At 39.7% G+C, this 19,362-nt stretch overlaps 1 protein-coding gene across 1 annotated transcript in view; it reads left to right on the plus strand.

Annotated features, from left to right (window-relative positions):
- The window catches only part of LOC109927427 (calcium homeostasis endoplasmic reticulum protein), a 59,529-nt gene extending 45,604 nt beyond the window's left edge, over positions 1-13,925 (plus strand). Inside the window, exons 9-16 of the mRNA XM_048613883.1 lie at positions 1,677-1,763; positions 4,743-4,835; positions 6,544-6,696; positions 7,328-7,441; positions 8,705-8,833; positions 10,003-10,097; positions 10,703-10,888; positions 12,222-13,925. Coding sequence (XP_048469840.1) covers positions 1,677-1,763; positions 4,743-4,835; positions 6,544-6,696; positions 7,328-7,441; positions 8,705-8,833; positions 10,003-10,097; positions 10,703-10,888; positions 12,222-12,265 — 901 coding nt within the window. The 3' untranslated portion in view covers positions 12,266-13,925. The remainder of the gene's footprint in view (positions 1-1,676; positions 1,764-4,742; positions 4,836-6,543; positions 6,697-7,327; positions 7,442-8,704; positions 8,834-10,002; positions 10,098-10,702; positions 10,889-12,221) is intronic.
- Positions 13,926-19,362: the final 5,437 nt, after the last annotated feature.

The raw sequence follows: 19,362 nt of genomic DNA on the forward strand, positions 1-19,362 counted from the left end.
ATTTTCTGAAGAAGGGTCTAGGCCCGAAACGTCAGCCTTCCTGCTCCTCTGATGCTGCTTGGCCTGCTGTGTTCATCCAGCTCTACACCTTGTTATCTCTTTTGTTATCCTGTCTGCTGGCAACAGATTCCTGACAACATACTCTGAAAACTTAATCATGAATCATGTGGCAGTCTATTGAAGCCCTTTTATAAATCCAAATATGTTGCACCCATTGTATTAACCTTGTTTACCCTTTTTCATATTTTTTTCAAAAAACTTGAGTTTGGTCAAGCATGGGTTTTCCTTTTTGAAATCAGCGCTATTTGTTACTAATGTTCAGTTTGTAGATGTTTAGGATGTTTACAGATCTGTCCTGTAGGAAAGATAATGGAATCTGTACTCCTAGTGATGTTAAGCAGACTTGCCTAAATTTTCTGTCTCCCTTTTAAGATTCAGGATTAGCATTAGCTACCTGCTAGTCCTCTAGCACTATCCTTTACCTAATGAGTTTTTAATACTTATCTATGTGTAAAAGTGCCTTTGCTATCTTCATCAGACTTTTACTGGTACAGGTAGAATGCAATTGAGGCTTTTACCTATTCTACATTTGGTTAATTTATCGAGCTTTCTCTCTCTTCCCCCACCCTGTGTTTTTATTCTGCTGCCTAGGTGAATTCTATGTAAAGATCTTAGTAAAACTTAGGATTCTTGGTTTCTATCGATACCTTACAAATTTAATGCCAGTACCAGGTTTACAATGTACTTCTATTTCATTTTTCTAGCTTTATTTCTGTATGTTTTGATGTTTTTCCTATTGCAACTTGTATATCTAAAACAGGGTGAACGGCTCTGTCAGTAAACACCTTTTTTTACTTTGTTGCATGCTCTGATAGCATAACATTAAATTGTCAGTGAAAAACTTGCACTGTTTACAATGCAGACTGTTCAAAACTTTAAACTTTCCCCGGATCCTACTCTCAACTCACGTACGTTTCTCAAGTCTTTTATGATTTTGTTGTATTATCTTTATCTTATAGTAAATTTACATTGTAGCATTTCCATAGGTTCCATTGTTTTTCTATTATAGAGTGGCAAATGCTACAGTACTAATGTATGCCTACGTTAGTGTCTTTTCATTTTCGTCATCTTACCACTTTCGTGTTGAGTCTCACTTTTGCTTTTAATGTCATTGCCACCTGCAATCTGCTTTTAAATAATGTGCATCAGTAAAAAGGAAATTGGATATATACTTCAAATGAAAATATTGCAGGCATATAGGAAAATAGGACCAATTGGGTAATTCGCGGAACTAGTGTTGACACAATTGGTCAAATGACTTCATTCTTTGCTACATGATTCTATCGTCCATGAATCGGTAACTCCTCAATTACCCTGTTCCTTCATTTTACTATTAACGAAATTGATGGTAAAAGTTATTATTTCAGTTGTGTTCTTTTTCCCAAACTGTAAGCCACATTTATCCATTTAAACTCTGTTACAACATGTTTGCCTGTTCTGTAGGCATCATTTTGCGGTGTTCTCCAACATTTGCTACATTTACCCACCTCTATCCATATCTCTATTATTTTTGTACAAGGAAAAGTGAAAATCTCTGCTATTAGTTTCTGGATTTAATATGACAGTTGTTCACTTGGACTTGTTTCACCTTCATAAATTATGATTTCCTTGTGCAGTGAAGGTTGGGAGCAGAACGGACTGTATGAATTTTTCCGAGCCAAAATGCGAGCCAGGAGGAAAAAGGGGCAAGAAAAGAGGAACAGGTGAGTGTTTATTCAGAGAGGAGAGAAATGGGATGAAAATTTGGATTAAAATGGTGAAAAATTGCATGATCAAACCTGTCTAATACTTAATTTTATATTTTTCTGGTTACCTTGTTATTGGCTAACAATGATGTCAGTCATTGCCAGTTAATAGGTTGGAATGTGGACAGGCCAAACACCCCCATGTCAGACTGAAGCTGAATGACAGCTCAAATCCATTTATTATCCTTAGCTTCATATCCACAATTATAATCGTAATCTTAGACTCCGGAGAACCTCAGATTCAAGTTTTCGTAAAACGATTCCAAATTTAAAATACTTTGTATGAAAAAGGAAGGGTTTCCCTTCTGAATTGCTCATGTCTAAACTCAAATTCGTGCTTGCTTGTTCCAGATTACCCACTAAAGGAACTAATCAAATCTGTGATTAAATCCTTTTAACTTTTTCAGCATCTAAATTTGATCATCTCTCAATTTTCTAAATCAAGGAAATACAAGATAAATTCCAGCAAGTTGGACTTAAACTTAACCTTTTGCATCATTATATCATTCTGATAAATCTGTACTGAACATATTTAATAAAATGTGAGATAGTAAGAACTGCAGATTGCAGAGTCGGAGTCAATGTAGCGTGGAGCTGGAGGAACACAGGTCAGACAGCATCAGAGGAACAGGAAAGTCAACGTTTCGGGTTGAGATCCTTCATCAGGACACCAGACCGGATGAAAGGTCCCAACGCAAAACATCGACTTTCCTGCTCCTCTGTTGCTGCCTGACCTGCTGTGTTCCTCCAGCCCCACACTGTTTTGATTTTATTAAGTGTGAGTGCACAAAACTGAATGCGATAATTCACATATAGCCTGACTAAGGCTCTGTACAACTGAAACATGACTTTGTTTTCAAGGCCCCCACTTTAACTAATGAAATGATGTTTGCAATTTTCCAATCCAAAAATGCAATTTCTAAATCTAATGAACATCTAGGGGCAGCACAGTGGCTCAATGGTTAGCACTGTTGCTTCACAACACCAGGGACTTGGGTTCAGTTCCACTCTCGGGCGACTGTGTGGAGTTTGTATTTTCTCCCCATGTCTGTGTGGGTTTCCTTCGGGTGCTCTGGTTTCCTCCCACAGTCCAAAGATGTGCAGGCTAGGTAGATTGGCCAGGCTAAATTGTCCATAGTGTCTAGGGATGTGCAGGCTAAGTGGATTATCCATGGGAAATGCAGGGATAGGGTAGGGGGTGTGGGTCTGGGCGGAATGCTCCTCAGAGGGTTGATATGGACTCGATGAGCCAAATGGTCAACTTCCACACTGTAAGGATTGTATGATTTTATGATTTGGAGAATGACTGACATATCTGCAATTTATTATTATAAAGGGCCTTTTCCTTTCATTACCTAGTCGTTCCAAGCAATAGGATTCATCTTTTAAATAATAGCCAGTGATTTAGCTGAGAGAAATTGCAGGTTTGGTATGTTCCTAGCTGCAAAGGAAGTGAATTAGCCTCAGTATAGAGAACCACATAACCAGGGAGTCCACACTGTTATTGACTCAAAAAATAATACAGTTCATCACTCTGTGCTCTCCGTCTTCACTAAGTAATTAGGCAAGTAATGACAACAGCATTTGTTGCTGGGGTAACAGGATCTTGTTCCTGTGCTTGATCTTCTAAAAGGTTTTATGACATGGAAACATAGAAAATAGGTGCAGGAGTAGGCTATCCGACTCTTCGAGCCTACATCACCAGTCAACATAATCATGGCTGATCATGAAATTTCAGTGTCCCCTACCCCTTGATTCCTTTAGCCATGAGGGCCACATCCAGCTACCTCTTGAATATATCTAACGAACTGGCCCCAACAGCTTTCTGTGTTAGGGAATTCCACAGGTTCACTACACTCTGAGTGAAGAAATTCTTCCTCGTCTTAGTCCTGAATGGTTTAACCCTTATCCTTAGATTGTGACCCCTACCTCTGGACTTCCCCAACATTGGGAACATTCTTCCTGCATTTAAGCCTGTCCAGTCAGATCAGGATTTTATATATTTGAGATTCCTCCCTCATTCTTCTAAATTCCAGTGAGTACAAGCCCAGTCATTCCAATCTTCACATGTCAGTCCTGCCATCCTGGGAATCAGTCTGGTGAACCTTTGCTGGACTCCTTCAATAACAAGAATGTCCTTCCTCAGACTAGGAAACCAAAACTGCATTCAATATTTCAGGTGTAACCTCACCAAAGCACTATATAACTGCAGCAAGACATCCTTATTCCTTTATTCAAATCCTCTAGATATGAACAAAAACAAAGTTGCTGGAAAAGCTCAGCAGGTCTGGCAGCGTCTGTGGAGGAGAAAGCAGAGTTAACGTTTCGGGTCCGGTGACCCTTCCTCAGAACTGATGGTGGCTGGGAAAATGTCAGTTTATAAACACCTCACCTCTCGATATGAAGGCCAGCTTGCCATTAGCTTTCCTCACTGCCTGCTGCACCTGAATGCCAACCTTCAGCGACTTTTCCACCATGACACCCAGGTCTCATTACACCTCACCTTTTCCTAAACTGCCGACATTCAGTTGATAATCCGCCTTCCTGTTTTTGCCACCACATTGGATAACCTCACATTTATCCACATTATATTGCATTTGCCAAGTATTTGCCCACCATGTCAAAGTTACCCTGCAGCCTCTTAGCATCCTCCTCACAGCACACGCTGCCACCCAGCTAAGTGTCATCTGCCAATTTGAAGATATGGTATTCAATTCCATGGTCCGAATCATTAATGTATATTGTGACCCTTGACTGTAAAATCCCTGAAATATCTAGAATTTTGACTTTCTTTTAAATTCCAGTTGTGGAAACGCATCAGAGTTTGTGTTAGAAAAATACCTGATTGTGTATGACTATGAAATGTGTAACTGCATATATGAGAGATTTATTGATAATGTAACCTGTAATCCAATTTGCCCAACAATCTTGATACAGGGGGGGTCCAAGCACATCTACACCTGGAACTATGAAACCAGGACCCCGTTTGGAACCCCATGAGACCAGTAGTGGAGTCAAAGCGGAGAAGCGGTTAGTGTGGACATGATACACTGTCTTGGCACCTTCTGTGTGTTTTTCAGGTTTGAGCAGGAGATTTAGACAGATGATTTTGCAGAGCGTTTGAGAGACTTTGATATTCACTGCCAGATCTAATGATTAAAGCAAAGACAATGTCAACATTTAAGAATAAATTGGCCAAATTGTTTAAAAAAGTGGACTAAAAAATTGAGGTAAAGGGGCTGGAATATGGGTTTAGGACCTTTTGCTCATTGTGATGATTATTACCAACATAGGCTGGTTGGTCAAACAACCTGCTGTGTGCTGCTTCTGTGACAGATTACAGTATCTATTAAAAGAACTAATGACATCTAATGGCAAAATATTCATGCTGTTTCAGTCTTTGCTTCTATTTTTCCATTATTTTTCTCATCTTGCCTCCTGCTCTCTCAAAAATATTGAATCCTTGACGGAGACCATTGTTCTATCTGTGACTTATACCCTCCATTATCTCACAACAGAGTATTTCATATCAAGCGTGAGCTGTCCTCGCCCACTGTCCATGCTTGCACTTCAAGCTGATGTTAGCAGAAAGCAATCAGGAGCAAAGAACAATGGTTCTTATGCTTCTAACTGTGCTGAGGCCACTCAGAATATCCTTCACTCTAGAATCAGCTAAATCTACACAACTTATAGCTGGGGCCAGGAGCTTCCTGGTTGTGCAATATAATCCTTCACTATTCATTCAGTTTTTTTAAAAAAAGAGTAAATTATCCAGTTTTGAGGTGTTAAAGAGTTGGTCTGATGCCAGCTGACCATTGTATCCTTGGATGCACTAGTGCACCTATTTTTGGGACATTTTCCAAACAAAATATAAAGTAGCTCCAAATACTTCTAAGCAGCTGGTGAACATCACTTTAGAACTACACACTTTAGACACTCCCACCACCCTTGGAGTAAGAAGGAAATTTGCTATAAATTTATCATGTATCTGTAAGTAGATGTGCTATGAGAATTGCTACAGCAATGTGAGTGTTGCCCCATTTGGGGAACCTGATGGAGCACTATGTAGAACACCAACTGCAAGTTCCCCTCCAAGCCTGTATCATCCTGACTTGAAAATATGTCGCCGTGTTGTTGAGTCAAAATCCTGGAATTCGTTCCCTAAGGGCATTGTGGGTCTGCATACAGCATGTGGACTGCAGCAGTTCAAGAAGGCAGCTCACCACTAACCACTTTCTAAAGGACAAGTAGGATAGGCAATAAATGCTGGCACAGCCAGCAACACTCCCATCTAGACATTTTTGTGTCTGTGATTTTTTTTCCTCTGTGTATGACGATGCTCTTAACGTCACATTTAGTCTCATCTAATTGACTAAGAAAGTGGTGGTGTGTTTTCTTTCCTGAATCACTGGATTCCTCATTGTAGAATTTCTGCAGTGGTATTAGGTTATGGAATCCATATTGGCTCAGTAACAATGAAAAAGTGATGTAGATGTCGGAGTCAGGTGGGTGGTGACATAGTGATAGGGTTCCTCATACATAAATCTAAAAACAGTGTGATATGCAATGATTTGATGCACTTCATTTTGCATTTACAATAAAGTTGATTGTAGTTTGATTGTCCTACTCTTGCTGAGTGAGGAGTTGGAGATGAAAACTCTGTTGGAAAAGATTCTATAGAAGAAAAATAATCAAGTTATATTTAATCCAGAAAGTGATTTGTGCCATTTTCCCACAGTGGGCGATCAAAATCCCGGAGTCGGTCACGGAGCAGGCGTTCATCCTCTGGCTCAAGCTCAAGATCTTCACGGTCTTCCCGCTCTTATTCTAGATCAAGGTCGCGGTCTCGATCTCGTTCACGTTCTCGTTCTTACTCCGGTTCACATTCTAGGTAAGAGAAGATAAACTATCCTGTAACCTCTCGAGTCTGGAATGCTTGGGACCAAGGTCTTTCTGGATTTCAGAATTTTCTAGATTATAGAATAAAGTTGGAATGCCTAACTGCAGATGTGTGAACCAGGAGTTCCAGTATGTCCTCGTTTTTCTCCACTAACGTGGTTATGCCCCTTGTTTTGTTTTATGTTTTTGAAGTCTTAACTCAAATGTTGCTGCATACAATGATAGGCTTCAAATTTAAAATTTGAGTAGCCAAGGTCTTTTCCCCAGGGTAGGGGATTTCAAAACTAGAGGAACTAGAGCTTAAGGTGAGTGGGGAAAGATTTAAAAGGAACCTGAAGAGCAGCTTTTTCCACGCAGAGGGTAGTGCATATATGGAATGAGCTGCCAGAGAAAGTGGTAAAGGCAGGTACAATGTCAGCATTTTAGAGACATTTGGACAGGTACATGGATAGGGAAGGTTTAGAGGGATATGGGCCAAATGCAGGCACATGGGGCCCATTCAGTTTAGGAAACCTAGTTGGCATGGGTGAGTTGGGCTAAAGGGCCTGTTTCCGTGCTGAATGATTCTGAATCTATGACTCTAAAAAAAATAGGAATCAAAATCTCCATAATATTGTCTTCAGTCACAGCAGGTCAAGGTCATCACGGAGCAGGTCTCGCTCTCGCTCTCGCTCACGTTCACGTTCCTTTTCACCAGGAAAGAGGAGAGTATCAAGGTCACGGAGCCAGACTCCACCGTAAGTTCATGTAAATTAGCATATTATCCATTACAAGATTTTGCTGCGGTAAAGAATAAACACAAATGATTAGTAGGGAATGAGCTTTGAAGACCCTTTGTGAATTTAATATAAATTTTAAGTTCTTACTTCAATGTTCTTCTTTCCGGTTGCAGGCTTAGTGTAACAGAAAAGTTCAATGGTAAATTTGTTTACCTTAACCATATTGTGATGTCAAAAGTTTGAGGCGTGGTGTTTGCTTCTTAAGACCATTTACAGTATTGGATTATTGTCTATTTGGGAGTCTGTTTATGAAATGAATAGGAATTTAGCTAGCGACTGCACCCTAGCAGAGTGGCTGCCGTATTCCGAAAAGAACAAAAGAGCTTATACTTAAAAGACAACTTCATGATCTCGGGAGAAAGCAATTCCCAGGCAATTAAACACTTTTGAGTGTAGTGTCTGTTATTGTGTAGGAAATTGGCCTTTACCAGCAGACCTGGCAACAGATTGATAGCTTCTTTCCTGTACAGAAAAGATTGTGTGTGCATCTATCTTATCCCTTCAAAGATTCCATTCTGCACCAAAACAGGGTTGACATTGTCCTGAAATTCATTCCAGTTGTTATGCAAAATCAGGGTTATTTTGGGTTTTATGTTGGTTTTCACCATCCTTGGAATTAAACTTCACTTTGTTTTTATTGGAGGCATACTTCAAGCTAAATATCTTGATCTGGCAGCTAAAGGTTTTTAGTGTTGAAGCTGGAATTTTCACCTCAGGATGGTCCTCAATCCAAGTAGTGGATTCTCTTTATTTTGATAACACAAAGTCTCTACTGATTTAATGTCAAGCTTGTGTTAAAATAGTAACCTGAGCCACAAGACATTGACAAAACACTCTGTATTAGGACGCTCTTGCTTGATTTGTTAAAGAACAGAATTTAGACCAGATTGAAAGTTGGATGAGAAGCCAGAACTGGTGGTACAGACCTTTACAAGCTCCCTTCGAATAATTTGAAAGTGAGACAACAGGATCGGTATTCAGATGGGAGGCAGCTCTCCCCTAGTCTTGTCCAAATTAATTTACCTACTTATCTAAACTAAATTAAATAACTGGTTTTGGGGAGGCAATCCTTCCTGAAGGAAGCTTTTGGTCTGTGATTTGATTGAAGTATTACTGTGGTGATCAGGTTCTTCTGAAAAGAACTCCCGAGATCTGAGGTGCATTGTAGAGAAATGGCATTGTACCCAGAGAGGGAGAGAAGATCATTTTGTTGGCCTTCAGTCTGTCTCCAGGTCTCAACGGGATGAGAGGAAAAGGAGGGAGGGAAAGAGAGACACAAAATGTACAGAGATTAAGAAACCTACAGAACCAAGAGAATCTGAGAGTTGCAGGAGGAGAAAGAAAGAAAAGGTTGGCATGAGATTTTTTTTTCTTTTATTTCTTCACAGGATATGGGTATCGCTGGCTAGACCAGCATTTATTGCCCATCCCTAATGGCACTTGAAGGGTGAATGTGATCCGCACAAAGTGAGACAAAGGGGCTAAAAGGCTAAAAAAAAATTTGGAGACAGACAGTGAAAGGAAAAAGAAATTTCCTTTTGTCTCAGCAGTATTTCTAAAATAAGCTAATTCCACCCATTTCAGAGCTTAATGAGAGGTCAAAATTCTTGCATGCCTCTCCCTGAAATGTGAAATGTTGAGTTTGCTGCTGACACTTCCTGAGGCGTGTGTAACTGTGAATGACAACAGTGGACTTTAGCTCACTCCTAGTGGAGCCAACCAGACTAAAAGTGGGCTCCTGCAATAATTTCTGCAGCATAAAAATTGATGACAATGTTGAGCTTTACTGCTTATCATGTGTTAAAGGAGGATGACTGTCACCTGTACCTGCAGGTCTTAGCCACATTGTACACCCACTGGTCACATCCATGAGCCTAAGTGGCTTCATGTTCTGCAGTCCTATTTTGTCCAGGTAACAGCTTCTGTTTTGATACATCTGCCTCTTAAACTGCTTTATATTTGTCCAGTCCCATAACTATGTACCAATCATCAGCCACTGTACTCACGTTTTCAAACTAAAACTCCTCTCTCATATTCCCAAATATTTGAGGCGACTGTTTTAAAACATTTCCGTTTGTTCAATTCACTGCTGACATCTCTGATGTAGATTGAGGCACTTGCCTTTTGATGTGAGTCTTGCTGATTTTTTTTTTAATCATTAGTCACCTTGAGCTAGTTTTTTTCCCTCAGTTAGTGGTTTGTACCCAAGTTTTATTCGTTGTCACTCCTCCACTGTTGTAAGATCACCTGTATCATCAGCAAAGTTCAGCACAGTTGAGTTGAGCATTGATGTTTTCCAAACCTTGGCAACTCTCAAATGACGTCAGCCTTTCCACCAAAATTTATCAACATAAGATAGGCATCTGATGCCGGATTTAAAATTACTCCAGCATTCAGCTGTTTGCTGTTCTATTTTACAAAAGCAAAAGATCCTTGCAAGTTGTTCCAGCTGTTGCTGAAGGATTGCCTGTGGGAACCTCTGCTTTAGGATTAATTTATTGACATCTGTTTTCCTTTAGTTCCACAACAGGACTTGGAGGTGGTCCTGTCACCCTCACTCCTGATCAGAGACTAGGGGAAGAAAACAAAGGACATCAGCTGTTAATGAAGATGGGTACGGTTGCTTTTTCTGCTTCTAGTCAAGTTTTTCACAGTAATTCTAATTAAGGAACTTGGTGTCTCATGTTATATCCTCTAAGCCAAAAGGGTGGCTGAGGATTTTTACCAGAATAATTATTAACAATAATTTGGCAAGATAGTGTTACGAAAGCAAAACATTGGCCTTACATTGTAGTTTATATTCAATGAAGGTTTTGTAATTTATAGTTGAGTGGTTTTGAAGTTGCTTTTACTTAGTGGATACACAAGACTCAGCAGTGGTAACATCCTGGGCTGTTCAAATCTTGTGTCTTCATGGCTGACGTAGGTACAGCTGAAATGGTAATATCTTACAGCAGTGCCAATGTGAATTTTTTTTAAAGTCATTTTGGTTATTTGAGAGAGACTTAAAGCCACACTCTCATAGAGTCAGCTAACTTAACAAATTTAACCAGAGAAATGTAAATAGTTAAACTCACTGAGCAAAAAATACCAACACCAGTGTAAACTCAAGTCATTGAGGCTTCAGAATCTGATATCTAGAGTTCCTGTAACACTGTGTGGACTTCCACTGACTGTGTATTTGGTAGAAAATCATTTGATTGTTTTGGTTCGTTCTAGGCTGGAGCGGGTCAGGCGGACTTGGGGCAAAGGAACAGGGCATTCAAGATCCAATCAAAGGAGGAGAGATTCGTGATAAGTGGGACCAGTATAAAGGAGTGGGTGTCCCACTTGACGATCCCTATGAGAATTATCGAAGAAATAAGAGTTACTCTTTCATAGCTCGCATGAAAGCAAGAGATGAAAGTAAGTTGCATGAATTAATCCAGTGTGGGTATGAGGTGGTTCTCATGCTGCTTTGGAATTTGAGTTGTGCGCCTCTTGGTGTACAGGATCTGATCATTGATAGTGACAGGTTACAAATGCATGAAACAAGTAGAGCTTGGAGCTCTCTTTAAGCTGGCAAACAGCTTTTTTTTAAGCTGAAGGTGCAGTACCTGTCACTTCTGCTGTTGAAATGCTTTGTCCCTGGTGTACAGTAGACAACTAAACACCTGTGCTATGGAAACAGTTTCCCATAATGTGTTCATTTTTATCTACCCATTACACAAATCTTACCTATTATTTTACTTAAATGATTATCAAAATTATTACAAATATCATATGTCTTATAATAAACAAGATTCGAAACCTACCTCCGCTGACATTCTTCCATATACTAAAGAATCATCACCTAAACTTAAAATATCCCATGTTCTCTTAGATTTCCAATTTTATGTACTTAAGTATTTTAACTTCAGTAACCTTATGCCAGCATGTTTCATGCAGCTTTATTGCAGAACATATGTATCAGAACATTGAACTAAAGTTTTCAATTGGTAGTAATACGGTGTGTGTTTTTGCTCTCCTGTGCCATATCAATACTGTGATAGACCATGTTTGGAACCTGTTCTTCAGTGCATCTTCTGGTGCATTCCAAAGACTGGGTCCTTCTCACAAGCATGTCACGTCTGAACATTTAGTCCCAAGATCATACAGCATTCAGTGCCTCATGCAAGACATTCCTACCCTTCCAAGCTATCTGCCTTGCATCGGATTTTTTGTTTAGACTCACTTGAATGTTCCTGACGCATCAAGTAGTAACAGGCTACTAATAAATTTTTCCATCAAGTGGCAAAAACATCCACCAACATTGCACTTATTTTTATTTCAAATTTGTCTGTTCTCAAATGTGAACGATATATTAAGATCAGTCTTTACCTTTCCCGAGTGATTGAACAGCAGCTCAAAGCAATGCATCGTGATATTGTAAACAAATGATGTCACACCTCAATGGTTCTGTGTAACTCCCAGGGCTCCCCTGTCCTTTATTACTGATATATTAAATTATTGCTTCAGTCACGGTCTCAGGGAGGCTTGTTGGTAACCGTTACATTACGAACAGGAACATTGCATATTTAGTAAAATTAACCTGAAATTAACTGTCAAATTCAGGGCAACAGAAATATTCAAGATGCAGCTTGGATGACAGAATTAATTATTTTCCTACATAGAATTTGTTCCATCATTGTTAACAAATAATTAAAATAATGGAATATTTGTTTTGCTTTTTAATATTTTTCTGTTTATTGCAGTGAAGAAAGAAATACAGGAGCAGCCACCCCCAGAGTGAAGAATGCTTAAAGTGGTGGAGCTGTGTTTGTTCTGCTTCAGATGGTGACATCACTCCCATAATTCAATAACAAGGACTTAGATACTCAAGCTACTTCCTGCTGGACTGATCAATCAAAGGGGGCCTCAAAGCCGAGTATTTCAGGGTTGGGACATGAGCAGAGGATTAAATCCCTATTGATTCTTCTTGTAGATTGAATATACTATAATTTCATTTTCACATGGGGTACCTGCTTATACAATGATGTGTTTTTCCCAGTGTATTTTTTTTTAGGTGAAGCAGTACAAAGTTGTAGGCATCAATGATAGGATGAGAATTTTTATACTGACTAATTGTAAATGTTTGTGTTGGCTTAAAATTGGACATTTTGACTGTCTCCTCTGTTGTGTAGTAAGGAAAGAATCTGAAGCCTTGAAGTATTTTCACTTTCCCTTTTGTGTTTAGTTACTGAGAGGTGTGCCTGGATTGTTAACACTCTCTTGTTTGATCAGTCACTAGACTAGACCTAATGTGAATTTTTGTGAACCATTTTAACCTGTTCATCTGAACTGCAGGAGTAAAGTTTCTCAATCAGTAATTCTTTAATTAAATGCATTCTGTTTATTGTAGCAACCTCCAATTTTGTCACCAAAGTTCCTGTCCCTCCGTATTCTGCTAATGTAGACACAACAACAACTTGTAAGTATATATCACCTTTAACATTATAAAACATCCAAGGCATTTCACTGGTGTGATAGAAAATTTGACACTGAGCCTCATGAGATATTATGACAGGAGACTAAAAGATTGATCAAAGATGTAACTTTTAAGGAGGAGAGAATATTAGAGACATGAAGAGACTCAGCCAGGGAATTGCAGAACTTAATGCTTGGGCATCTGAAAATACAGCTGCCAGCACAATTCAAATGAGCAACACTTTGTGACAATACTATGCGATCAGTGCTGTGACTGTTGTATTTCTCTAGCATTAATTTGAGTAGATGCCCCTCATAATGTTTATACCCATATTCCTGTCTACTATCTCGTTTCCACCCATGAATGTGAGAAACAAGTAGATCTTGCTAGACATCCAACACAAGTTAACAGCATGGGTACAGCTATGGGGGATAAGAGAACTCTGTCACAGCATTATTCTTGTCATCAAACTGCCAGTAAGAAATCACAGTCAATTAAATGTCTTTTAGTAATCTTGTAATTTTGATATTGCTTTGATACAATTTCCTCCAGCCCAGAAGTTCACCCTTCTATTAAAAACAAAGGATTTATGCAGATTATTTCTCTAAACTCATGAAAAAGTGTGAACCGTGTAGTCATCCTAGTTTGCTGATACACAGTACACCTAGCTATGTTTGAACTAATTAATATCAGCAAGATAACTGTTACCCATTGAATTGTGTTTCTTCCTGCCATTGACTATCAATAGAAGTTCATGCTGCAGAAATCTGCTCCGTTCTGCCACATGAAAAAGCTGTTTTTGTGATGAGCAGCCCAAGATCTCCTGCTTTCATTATATTTCTTGCCCCTAACTCCATGTTGTATATTTCTGTCCTCACTCTTAAGAATATGTAATAGGATCAATGATTACCTTTGATATTAGTAGTTAAAGGACCTGATTTCAGAGAGTGCAGTTTTGACCAGGACCAACTTGGAATAAAATTTGTAGTATATTCAGCTGAGCTTTCCTAGAGAAGTTTCTGTTGGGGTATGGTATGTCTACACTGTGGTCATAATTTTACAAAGCGGGCCATTCAGCCTGCTTTTTCATATGACTGTCCTCACACCCTTCACTGTCTAACCCCTTGAGGATATTTCATTTCTTTTCTTCCCCTCAAATCTGCAACATAAACGAATATATCATTTGTCTCAACCACATATTCTTAGCACTCCCCAATTCAGCAGAAGCTCAAACTGCATTTGGAAATTGTCCATGCTCTATTCTCGCTGAATGAGGGGATTTCCAAGTGGTTTAAGGAGGTCACAAAGGTAGATAAAGGGGAACCAGTTGATGTAATATATTTGGATTTCCAAAAAGCCTTCACTAAGATACAACATATAAGGCTAGTTAATAAGATGATTGCATGAAGTTGGCGTAATATATTAGCTGTGATTGAGGATTGGGTAACTAATAAAAGTCAGAGTTGGGAAAAGGATGGTGATTAAAGGCTGGCAGCCTGTAACTAGTGGTAATTCCACAGGGATCAGTGCTGGTCTATAGTTATTTACAAAACATATCAATGATTTGGATAAGGAAAGTGAATGTATATAACCAAGTTTGCATTTGACAAAAAAGGTGGTTAGGCATGTGATTAGGATGACTGTCTGCAGAGGGATATAGACAGATTAAGTGACTGAACAAAAATCTGGCAGGTGGAATGTAATTTGGGAAAATCTGAGATTATGTACTTTGGCAGAAGAGTAGAGGAGCTGAATATTATTTAAATGAGATAGACAACTGCAACACAGATGATTTGGGGTCTTCATACATGAATTACAAAATGTTGACATCCAAGTTCAGCAGGTAATAGGGACAGGAAATAGATTGTTGGCTTTTATTTCAAAGGGAATGGATTATAATAATGGAGAGGTCTTGCTAAAACTATATAAGGCACTTATCAAACAGCGAACAGTTCCTTTGGAAGCAGTCTAGAGAAAGATTACAAGGTTGATTCTGGGAATGAGTGATTTTCTTACGAGGAGTTTAGAAGAATGAGAGGAGTCCTTATTGAAACAAGTTTCTTAGGGGGCTTGGCAGTGTAGATACAGCAAAGTTGTTTTCCCTTGTTGGAGTCTCAAGGAGCAGGGGCTATAATCCCAGAATTAGGGGTTACCTATTTAAAACAAAAATGAGAAATGTTCTTCTTAGGGTAATGGATCTGGGATGCATTAGTGCAGGGGGCTGCGTTGTTAAGTATATTCAAGCTGAGAGACATTCTTAAGCAGTAAGTTCGAAGGGCAAAAAGCAGGAAAAGGGAATTGAGGATTATCAGATCAGCCATGATCTCATTAAATGCCAGAACAAATTTGATGGGCTGAATGGCCTGGAGGGAGAGGTGACTGTTCAAATTTTCAATGGGCAAGGGGTGAATGAGTATTTTCCCTTCTGATAGTCATTCTTGCAATTCTGCTACATGATAGGTTGGTCCTGGTTGGGATAAACCAGAAGAAACTTTCCTTGGGCTGAGGTTTAAACCTATCAAGTTCCACAGTCAAAACCCAGAAACGTCTGGATGTTTGATGTTGAACGGAAGCTTGTCCTTGTTATGAGTTTTTTTTTTAGTTCATTCACAGGATGAGGACGTTGCTGGCTAGGCAGCATTTATTGCCCATCCCTAATTGCTCAGAGGGCAGTTAAGTGTCAAACACATTGCCAGTATTTATTCAGTAATAATATCATTAGGCCATCATCTCCCTATGCATGTCTGGAGTCACTAATGTTGCTAATGTGTTTCTCGCTGAATGAAAATGCTGGAGATTCTGAGTAGGTCTGCCAGCACGTGCTGGAAAGAAATAGGTTAAGGTAGAAAATCTGTGCCTTTCAACAATATTCTGATTCTGCCAGACCTGAATATTTTGTTTTGATATCAGATTTCCAGCATCTGCACAATGTCACTTTTGAGTTTCTATCTGAATACAGCTCCAGAAAATGACCTGCTCTTAATGCTGCTATTGAAGCTCCTCTCCTACAATTTCCTTCAAGGTGTTTTGGGAATTCTTTGAATTTTCATTCTCCTCCCCCACCACCACCCACCCACACAGACACACACATACACAATAAGTATTCAGTTCCCACATACACTGACAGTCATTGATATCTCACTCAACGATCTGTGCTTCATGTGTGAGCCTACATCAACAATGACTTGTGTTTATATAGTGCCCTTAACGGGTTGTAATCACTGCCAGGAGGCAGGGAAGGAAAACAACTGGATCTATTCCTGCGTTTTTTAAAAATTTGTTCATGGGATGAGGACATCGCTGGCCAGGCCAACATTTATTGTTCATCCCTAATTGCCTAGAGGGCAGTTAAGTGTCAACCATATTGCTGGGTCTGGAGTCACATGTAGGCCAGACCAGGTAAGGATGGCAGTTTCCTTCCCTAAAGGATAACGTGAGTTTTTCCGATAATTGAAAATGGATTCACAGTCATCGTTAGGTTCTTAATTCCAGATTTTTATTTAAATCAGATTCTACCATCTGCCATTGGCAGGATTTGAACCCAGGTCCCCAGAACGTTACCTAGGTCTCTGGATTAATAGTTCAGTAATAAGATCACTAGGCCATTATCTCCCTATGCATGTGTATCTCTTTAGGAAGCTTTTTGCCAGCATACGGATATAGAGGACCTCCTGTCTCCACAAGTGAAATCTGTTCAATTTTGCATAAACCAACGATCAAATTTGGGAGCTTCCACATAGTACAACACATCAAGCCATGAACATCAAGAATCAAACCATTGAAAAGGAGAGTGTCGCTATTGGTTAGAATATCAATGACTTGGGAGAGGTTTTGAAGAATGTGGAGAACAAGACGATCATCAGTGTTCATTGATGACCACAGAGGAGCAGAAAATTTAGTGATTCACCCACTGACTGAATTTCTGAGGTGCCTGTGATTTTCTGTTTTGTAGCTAGCACCAGGCTGCAACCTCTGGCCTCATTGATGGATTACAAGTACGAGTTATTGCTGCTCTATTACAAGTTTGGTGGTGTGAGCGATACAAAGGAATGCTGGCTAAATGAAGGACAGAATTTTTTCTTTTTTTATATTTGGAAAAGTTCAGGTGATTCTGTCATGAAGAAATGTTTTGTGAGCTGTGTTCCTATAATGGTGTGAGCTAAAAGATCAAAAACGCCAAATAAAGTGAAAGGTCATTCCATTAGAATTATTTGTACTTGTAGCAACTAATATTGGTTCTCTTGTCTCTTACACAAATTGACGTTTTTCCTTCTTTTTCTGGGTGTAATTGAGAGACCAAGCCGAACGTTTCTATCTTTGGACTGACTCTGAAAGTGGGAGAGATTTCAGGAAGGAAAATTGTAGCCTACTAAATTGAGAAAGCCTGTGGTATCTTATGGCAACCGGGCATCTGATTGGCATTCAGTAGGTTTTCTACTGGAATGTGGACCCTGGACCAAGGAGTCCCATTGGCTGCTGAACCTGGTAATGCTGCAGAGGCGGTGTCCCTGACTTTGTCAGAACACTCCCAGGATAAAGAATTGCCCATGGCAAAAGCAAGTTTAAGCTGTTTGGGTTTGGCCAAGTGGAGGTGGGGCTTTCGGAAGCAAAGGTGGGGGTTTGACTCTCTGACCATGTCCTTTCTGAGATCCAGTCCACCCACCCATATTATTATGACCACCCATTTCCCTCACCTAAACTGGCAGCCTGCCTGCACTGGTTAACCAGTGGTCATTTACCACTAAAGACCTCAAATGGCAGTCAGGAGGAAAGGTGGATCTTGGACCTACTCACCAAAACTTAATTCAGCATGGTCAGGAAGATGGCCAGATTCTAGTCCACCGTTCCAGTCCTGTCTGATTCAGTTCAGTTCACTTCCCACCTCCAGGCCTTGAAGATTGTGCCAATGATTTTGAGGGGGAGTGAATTCATTAGGGTAATGAAACCTTCAGGACAGCACGTTTTCAGGCCTGTGCTCTTGATGGCTCTAATTGTCTTTGCTTGTTCATAAGTTAATGAAACTGATTATAAAAGTTTCCTTTTGTTTGACCAGGGCTATGGGAAATTGATGAATAGTTGTTAGAAAGGGATATGGAATCAGAATTTACTTTGTCTGTGGCATAGAACTGATGCAGACTCAAGTTTAACTGGCAAAGGAGGAGGTAGGGAGGAATTCAGGGCAGTCACCATAAAGGAGTTCTTCAAATTGCTGTTGAGCAATTGAAATTTTACTGATTCAAATATGTGAAGAATATTGATACAGGTTTGTCCTTCATTGAAATTCACACTTCAGTGGTGCACTAGACATTGATAGGGATGGCACGGTGGCTCAGTGGTTAGCACTGCTGCCTCAAAGTGCCAGGGTTTGATTACACCCTCTGGCAAGTGTCTGTGTGGAGTTTGCACATTTTCCCTGTGTCTGTGTGGGTTCCTCTGGGTGTTTTGGTTTCCTCCCACAGCCCAAAGATGTGCAGGTTAGGTGGATTGGCCATGCTAAATTGCTCACTGTGAGCAGGGATGTGCAAGCTACACAGATGGGAAATGTAGGGTTACAGGAATGGGGTGGGTCTGGATGGGATGCTGTTCAGAGGGTCAGTGTGGACTTGATGTGCCAAATGGCCTGCTTTCACCCTGCAGGGTTTCTATGATCCTATTCTAATACTCACATGGTATTGTCACATTGTGTTGGAAAGTAAAAGACTTGTCCAAGAAGTTTTTGTTAAAGTTTAAGGAATAAGGTTTTATAATATCTTTATTCCCAAGTTAACTTCATACTTATAAGTACTCTTGTTGCTTCAATGTGCTCTAGCTATAAATGAATGTGATTAGATCAGTTTTTAAAAAAGAAGAGAATATGGTGAGCATCCCGCTGATCTCCAGCATTAATACTTTGGCTAGGAATCATCACTTGATAATTCAGAGCTTGATGATTGATAACAAAGCTTTTTGTCTTGCTCTCATCAGGATCCATGCAGGAATACCAAATTTCAAAGAGACTAATAATATATTCTACACAAAGAAAGGGTACTGATTGCTTGACCCTGGTTGCCAGTTACCAAAGAGAATATGCCACCATTGCAATTTTTAACAGTGTAAAGTGAGTAGACTATATATAATACCAGAATTGAAGGAGCAGTGAGGGAATTGTAGGTCCAGAGGAGTTTACATACATAAGGATGTGCGTGAGATGATGGAAGAGCTTAAAAATGAGAATTCAGATTTTAAAATTGAGGTACTGTGGGGATAAGTTAGTGTATCAGGAAAGGTGGGGTTGAAGAAACAAGGATAGAAAATGGAAATGTGGCTGGAGAAGGATTTGAAGAAAAGGTGGAATGAGTGAACCAGAGGAAATCAGCAAGTAAGGGTAACAGTTGAGTTACTCATAGTACAGGACAGAATATAGGTAATGACATTCAGAACCAGTTGGGTTTCA

This window comes from Rhincodon typus, chromosome 29 (assembly GCF_021869965.1).
Source record: "Rhincodon typus isolate 14 chromosome 29, sRhiTyp1.1, whole genome shotgun sequence".
Lineage (NCBI taxonomy): Eukaryota > Metazoa > Chordata > Chondrichthyes > Orectolobiformes > Rhincodontidae > Rhincodon > Rhincodon typus.